A 7,500-nucleotide genomic window follows, 5' to 3' on the forward strand; every position below is an offset into this window, starting at 1 on the left:
ATAATATGTAAATATATCAATTTCACTCTACCCGCCTAGATTAGCTTTCGCAATTAGCGGGTAAGAGTGATTGTTTTGTAAGATATAATAATAATAATAATAATAATAATAATAATAATAATAATAATAATAATAATAATAATATAATAATATAATAATATAATAATAAATAAGCTTGAACTAGAAACTTGAAATTATTTTGATACTGGCTAATAGGTACATGAAACTCTCTTTACTTCGGGACCTTTTAAAGCTTATATATTCAGGAATTAACACAATTGCTGCACAATATTCTTCGGAGTATAGACCATTTCACGCTCTCGAGTGCATCATGGGTAATCAGGGCAACATGGTGGGAAATTCAAAGGTTTGTATGGAATTTCAAAGCAAAATATACTGTACATGACTCTACTTTATAGACTTTCGCCTTCATAAACCAAACATATAAGTTAAAGTTCACAACTGAGATGAACTGGACTTGGCATCTATTCTTTGGAATTCCTAAATATTGCTTTTTTTGTCTCCATACATTCTCTGTAATTTTGTGTCTTTGGAAAGACAGGAGATGTATGGCAGAAACTTTGTTTAATAAAATAATTTCTACAGTAGCTATTCTCTCCAACTTTATTTTGCCACACCTTTGAGCATATATCTTCGGTTTTGGAAAATAAAAGAATTCAAAAGACACATCACATCATTAATACTTTTCATTGTCAAGAGAAGCTATGATCTTCGCAGTTATGAGCGCAATTTTGCAATTGTGTAGAGAAGCCTGAAAAATTCAGGACTTCAAAGGGGTTTGAACCTGTGACCTCGCGATTCCGGTGAGACGCTCTAACCAACTGAGCTATGAAGCCACTGACGTTGGGAGCTGGTCATTTGTGGGTTCTAATGGTCCCGTGAGGAATGAATCAATGATGAAATGGTATATGAAATCAATTATATATGAACTGCGGATATGAAATCAAGTGAAGCTATGATCGTCACAGTTATGAGTGGAATTGTGTGCGCAGTTATGAGTGCAATTTTGCAATCATAGCTTCTCTTGATTTCATATCCGCAGTTCATAATTATATAATTCATTTCATATACCATTTCATCACTTTTCATTGTATTGAACTTCCACACAAACCATTGAATTTCTCTCCATATTGCCCTGATTACCCATGATAAATTCAAGAGCGTGAACTTGTCTATTGAATATTCATTCGCGACTCGATTGGCTAAATGAAAAATGAACAATTTTTTCATCAGAGATAACCGTTTCAGACTATTGGTCACAGTATACAACCAATGACCGAACATGTTTGGACCATACAAACACCAATTAACCAGTATCCCAACTATCACGACATTTTCACTGACCACAAGGCAGTTTGTGTTTTTCTTCTTTTTTTTGTTTTTGTTGGGGGGGTGGGGGGGGGTGGGGGTGGAGGGGATGAATTCCTTGAATCCATAGCGAAGAGTGACATCCTGTATAAACTTATGGATTAAACTCGCGTAATGACGGTGTATTCAATATCACCCACAATGCCCTCCTGTGTTGAAAATTACCAATCTGCAGTAGACACATCATACTCATCAAGTATCTATTTCTGTGTCTAATATCCATTATCGTAATCTGAAACAAAGGGAAATCAAAATTAAACTGGTTTAAGACATTTTAAAGAAATGTTCAAAAAAGTTGCAGCATGTGTGTTATCAGGTCTTAAAAACACTCTGTTACACCTCGTTTTTTAAACCCCGGTTAAACTCTGCAGCTTTCTTTAAAAACATTACTTCAAAATTTCTTCAACCAGTTTAATTTTGATTTTCCTTTGCTTCAGATTACAGTAAAATTAAAGATTAAAATAAGAGAGAAACTAAAATTCGATTTGTACGAACAAACTTGTTTCGCTCGTGCTTCTTGAGTAACAGTTCCAGCATATGAGCGTGGCTAAATTACCCAAAGGCAGTGTTAGATTCAGTCAGAAACCCATCGGGGTTAAAACGTGCTAAGTGTTAAATGCTAAGTACCATATTTGGAAACCCCTCGCTCCAGTTAATTTTGCGCGAGAACATTAGTGGTATTGCATCACGGTGTTCTTGCGAACTGATTGGTTGAATGTTTCTCTCTTGTTGTTCCAAACACGGTACTTAGCAAATTGAATATTCAGAAGCCTGCTTCCCAGGACACAAGAGGCCGTTACACATTTCAACCCTTATGGGTTTCTGATTCAGTAGTTTAATGTCCAATCGCTGAGCACCGGAAAACCATTTATTCTTGACGAAGGTTTGACAGTTTCAAAATACCAAAAAAGTAACGCTCAGTGGTTCATCCCTTATTTTACTATTTAAAGAAATGCTGAAGCAGTGGAAGTCGCAGGGACACAGTCCGAGTACTAAACTTGGGGAGACTGAAGGTACATTCAAGATTTGCATAATTCATGAGATGGATTCACAGAAATTGCTAGAAATCCCACAAGGGTATCTAAAATGCGCACACATTCATACATTTTGCATTTATTGAGATCAACGTACTTTGGTAGAGGGTATTTAGCTCTTGATAATCAAAGGAACTTGCCATCTTTTGAGGCATCGATACAGCACTGCATTATAATGAGAGAATATTGATGCTGGGTCACCAAATCGCAGTTAGCCTAAATATTTTTTTATAATTGTATATTTTTTGGACATGATTTTTTAACTTCCAAGTATTCCGTGGTAAGGGGAAATGCATTATTATTTGTACTGAGTGGAAGCGAAAATGATCACTTGCAAAGAGGCAATGAAGACCTGAAAAAAATTCGGGTCTGAGCGGGACTCGGACCTATGACCATGCGATTGCACTGCAATGCACTACCATCTCAGACATCGGAGGTACATGTCTATAGTATGAACGTGCAACAGACTCACTACCAGATGGTTAAGAGATCAGATGATAGAGCTGCGTAGGACAATTGCATAGTCATGGGTTCGAGTCCAGTTCAGGGCTGGAATTTATTTAGGCTTCCTTTGCAACTGCCGAACTTACTCTCTAAATTGCGATGGTCATTTGCACTTAGAGTCGTCACAACCCCAAGTTCAATTTATATATGACTATCACATATTCCACTGGCAATTATAAGTACAGTCGACCTTAACAAAACTAAGGCATAAGTATCATTGTCAAGTATTCAACGCTGGGAGAACAACGACGTTTTTATTTTCAAGTAATGCGTTTCTCTCTTTCAGATGGTTTTGGGCGCGTCGCTGACTTTATCGACGTTATTCGACAACTGTACAAAGATCGTGAAGGATGGCTTTCACCATTCCCGTGGTGCGAAGAGTTTGGATTCCATCTTGACAACATTTTTACCAGGCTTAAAATGGTCAGCAGGAAAAAACAACGAGGGGTAAAGACTGACTCCATTGTGAACATGTTGGAAATCTTCAAACCACACGAGGAACATTCACAACCCAAAAGAGTTTTGATTGAAGGACAGCCAGGCATGGGAAAGACAACCTATTGTAACAAGGTTGCTTACGACTGGGCCAAGAACTGTAAAGCTGAAGATTCGTTTCCTGATTTCCAAGTGTTGCTGTTGTTGAAATGTAGTGACATTTCCTCTGACTTATGGGAGGCTATTGATGACCAGCTTTTACCGAAAGACATAAAGAAAGAAGAAAGAGAGAAGTTCTTTACCTTCGTTCGGGACCATCAGTCAAAGGTTTTGCTGGTACTTGATGGATTGGATGAGTTGCCAAGCGATTATTTACCCTTGTATAAAGAAATAATTATAGGGAGAATGCTCTCAAACTGTTACTTAGTGGTTACAGCTCGCCACGAGGCTGGGATAAAAGTACGCAAATGCTGTCACACCCTGCTAGAGCTCGAAGGATTTACTGAAGACGCTGCTGAAGATTTTATCGTAAGATATTTCAAAACCGATGAGCATCTGGCGAAAAAGCTCTTGGACAAACTGTGCACAGACGCAAGCCTTAGCGGACTGACTGCAAATCCATTAAATACAGCCCTTCTTTGCCTCCTTTGGGAAGATTTCCAAGGAGACTTGCCGAAACGCAGAACTCTGCTTTACCACGAAATAGTGCAGTGTGTGCTGAGAAGGTATAGGAAAAAGAAAGAACTACCAAAAACAGACGAAGACCTAACACAATTATACCACGCTGAATTAAAGCATCTTGGTTCTATAGCATGGAATGGCTTGCTCAATGATGAGATGTATTTCGACGACAGTGCATTCCGAAATGGTACCAGCAACTTAATACCTGAATTGGAATTTCTGTCGGCTCAGGCTGGACGCAGCAAACGAAGACCGAGCTGCTGCTATGGGTTTCTCCACAAGAGCTTTCAGGAGTTCTTTGCTGCACTATACCTCAGTTGCCAGCTTGTCGATGAGGAAATTTATCCTGATGGCTTACTTGCTGGCGCAAGATATGAGGAGTTTCAGCAGGTGCTCATGTTTACCTGTGGTATGGTGGCTCAACGGTCCGAGGCAAAAGCCATGGCACTTATGGCAAGTATAGCAAGTCAAATCAACCAATCAGATGGAGAGGAAAGTGATGACTACCTAGTGACTGCATTGAATTGTATTAAGGAAAGTGAAAATGAACAGGGTACCTTTGGAAAAGAATTGGCGCGTTCTCTTGGTTCGCTTCTTGAAATTTGTATTTTGAGGCCACGCAAGATAGGTGACAGTGGCACTGCTATACTGGCTCACGTAATGAAAACAAACCCAACGGTGACAGCGTTGGATTTGTGTTTTAATAAAATCGGTGACTCAGGTGCTGCTGAACTGGCTAAAGCAGTGGAAATCAATTCAACGCTTACAGACTTATGGTTGGCTGCTAATACAATAAGTGACTCAGGTGTGGCTGCACTGGCTAAAGCAGTGGAAAGCAATTCAACGCTGACAAACTTGAGTTTGGCTTGCAATGAAATCGGTGACTCAGGTGCTGCTGCACTGGCTAAAGCAGTGGAAATCAATTCAACGCTGACAGAGTTACATTTGTCTTACAATGTAATCGGTGACACAGGTGCTGCTGCACTGGCTAAAGCAGTGCAAATCAATTCAACGCTGACAACCTTGAATTTGTCTGACAATGAAATCGGTGACACAGGTGCTGCTGCACTGGCTAAAGCAGTGGAAATCAATTCAACGCTGTCAAAGTTGCTTTTGTCTTGCAATGGAATCGGTGTGTCAGGTGCTGCTGCACTGGCTAAAGCAAAACAACTGACAGAGCCCTTTGGCCTGGTTGAACGTATTTTATACTAATCGTATTGGCCAGTGTCAAAATTATTTTGAAATTAATCCTCCCTTGGAAATAATCAGTGGACCAAAAATCAGAGGCCCAAAGAATTGTTGCAATGTGTTAGAATTACTAGCATCCTTGAACGATATATTAATGTACCCAATTTAAATCGTGCGGGGTTAAGATCCTTTCTGTAAGGAATTCGCATTGTGATATAGCATTAACATATAAATTATATCAAAATACTTAGAACAAAACGTTTTGTTCTCAAAGAGTTTGAATTTTTATTGAAGATCCTTTTAACAATTGTACAGCAAACGGTTTTAATTGAAATAAAATATGCTTCATTACATGAAGTATACTTTGTAATATTCGGTTTTGTATGCATTCAAGGAAGTTCAAACGAAAGTCTCAAGTGAATAGAAAACCTACGCTTGGAAATAAGCACAGTGCTAATCTATTGTTGCGAGGCCACATTGCATTAAAATTTCTGTTGTTAGTTTCTTGAATATTTCTTGGGGGGTCATACGATAGCTTATCACTTTTACTCTGCTCCCCGTTTAAACTGGTCGTGACTTCCGCACACACGCGTATACCCACCAACACACTTGCATCAGTTTGAAAATGACTTCCGCCCAGTTCGTCAAATCTCCAACAACAGTTCTTCTCAGGACTCTCTACACACCTGGACGAGGCGACTTTTTCATGTTGTTTCATTTTTCATTCAGGTGAAGAGTCATTTGTGTTATAATTATCGGAGTTCCATTTAAAGGACCCTAGTCAGCCACGGCTATGTTTTTGTTGACATACGGGAGTTTTGATGATGAATTAGTCTGGGGACTTGACCAAACCAAAAATAATCGTGAGAAAATGCGAGATATTTTTATTCGCTCACCTATCTTTCTTTGACACCCAAGCAGTTGACAATGAAACAAGGCGAGATAGTTTCATTTAGTTTAATTCGTTGCTTGCGCGGTCCCTTGTAAGTAATGATAAGTAATGATCCATTACCACTTAATGACATGTTGCGGAGAGCAAGTCATACATAAATAATCAAATAAAATGAAATTCTAATAAAGATAGCTTATAATTCCATAGAAAACAGAATTATTTGGCCCTTTTGATGTTCGATGGAAAGAGATTACTTTAACAGTCACAGAATTCCGAGTTTTCGGTTGCACCGAAAATAGCAACTGAAGAGTTGTGCGCACGCAATGTAAAGTGGGTGACTAGGGTCCTTTAAGAATTGTGGCACAAAGAAAACAAGGCAAAGCTATAACACCAGCCAGGAAAGTCTCGTATCCATGTCTTGATTCTGGAAAGTTTAGCAAGGTGTAGGAAATTGAAGTGACGAATACAGTGAGCATGACGGCAATGTAAACAAAATGGCACTTCAAAATATAAACTTGCATGCGCTGTTCATGCATAAGAGTGATGAGACCATGAGATAAAACTTTCTCTTATCACAAGCATCGTGCCTAAAGATTTAACAAAACTTAAAACACAGGATCACATCCTTTAATAAAATAAGTAAAATCATCAGTTGTTACACAAAACTAAGGCACGTTAATGTTGATTATTGCTGGTCATTGAGCCCGCGAGATACCATTAATCCGTGAGGCTCAGCGCATGCGCGTTAGTCAATAGAGTAAACTCGCGGGGCAGTCTTGAAATACAGTTGAGTCAGTTATTGTGGGTTTGTGTGCTCTTTACAACCTTCAAGCAGCGCTTATATCAACGGTTACACAAAGTGATGAAACATCTCGATATGTAACACATCATCACAAGGCTTAACGTGCCTTCACTAGGCATAACGCACGGTCACAAGCCATAACTCACCACCTTCACAATGCGTAACTCACCGTCACAAGGCGTAACTGACCATTACAAGGCGTAACTGACCATCACAAGGCGTAACTCACAGTCACAAGGCGTAACTCAGCATCACAAGGCGAAATTTCCCATCACAAGGCGTAACTTACCGTCACAAGGCGTAACAACAGCAGAGTCAAGTAAGCCACAGAGTTTCCTTGATTTTTGTCTGTTAAATGCTCGTTCTATCAGGAAAAAAGCTCTTTTGATAAAGGACTATGTTGTTGAACATAATCTCGATTTGCTTGCAATCACCGAAACCTGGCTTGATCCAAGCGACAAAGATATATTATGTGAGAGAAATTTGTCCGACAGGCTATGACTTCCATCATATTCCAAGAGCTGATTCAAACGGTGGAGGTGTGGGACTGCTAGTTAAAAAATCTCTGCAAATTA

General features: G+C 39.2%; 1 protein-coding gene and 1 pseudogene across 1 annotated transcript in view; one reads left to right on the plus strand and one right to left on the minus strand.

Annotated features, from left to right (window-relative positions):
- The window catches only part of LOC138029164 (protein NLRC3-like), a 19,214-nt gene extending 13,481 nt beyond the window's left edge, over window positions 1-5,733 (plus strand). The window contains exons 4-5 of the mRNA XM_068876866.1: window positions 2,340-2,402; window positions 3,214-5,733. Of these exons, the coding sequence (XP_068732967.1) occupies window positions 2,340-2,402; window positions 3,214-5,255 (2,105 nt within the window). The 3' untranslated portion in view covers window positions 5,256-5,733. The remainder of the gene's footprint in view (window positions 1-2,339; window positions 2,403-3,213) is intronic.
- The window catches only part of LOC138030582 (uncharacterized), a 93,103-nt pseudogene that overhangs the window by 32,553 nt on the left and 53,050 nt on the right, over window positions 1-7,500 (minus strand).

This window comes from Montipora capricornis, chromosome 13 (assembly GCF_036669925.1).
Source record: "Montipora capricornis isolate CH-2021 chromosome 13, ASM3666992v2, whole genome shotgun sequence".
In the NCBI taxonomy this organism is placed as follows: Eukaryota; Metazoa; Cnidaria; class Anthozoa; order Scleractinia; family Acroporidae; genus Montipora; species Montipora capricornis.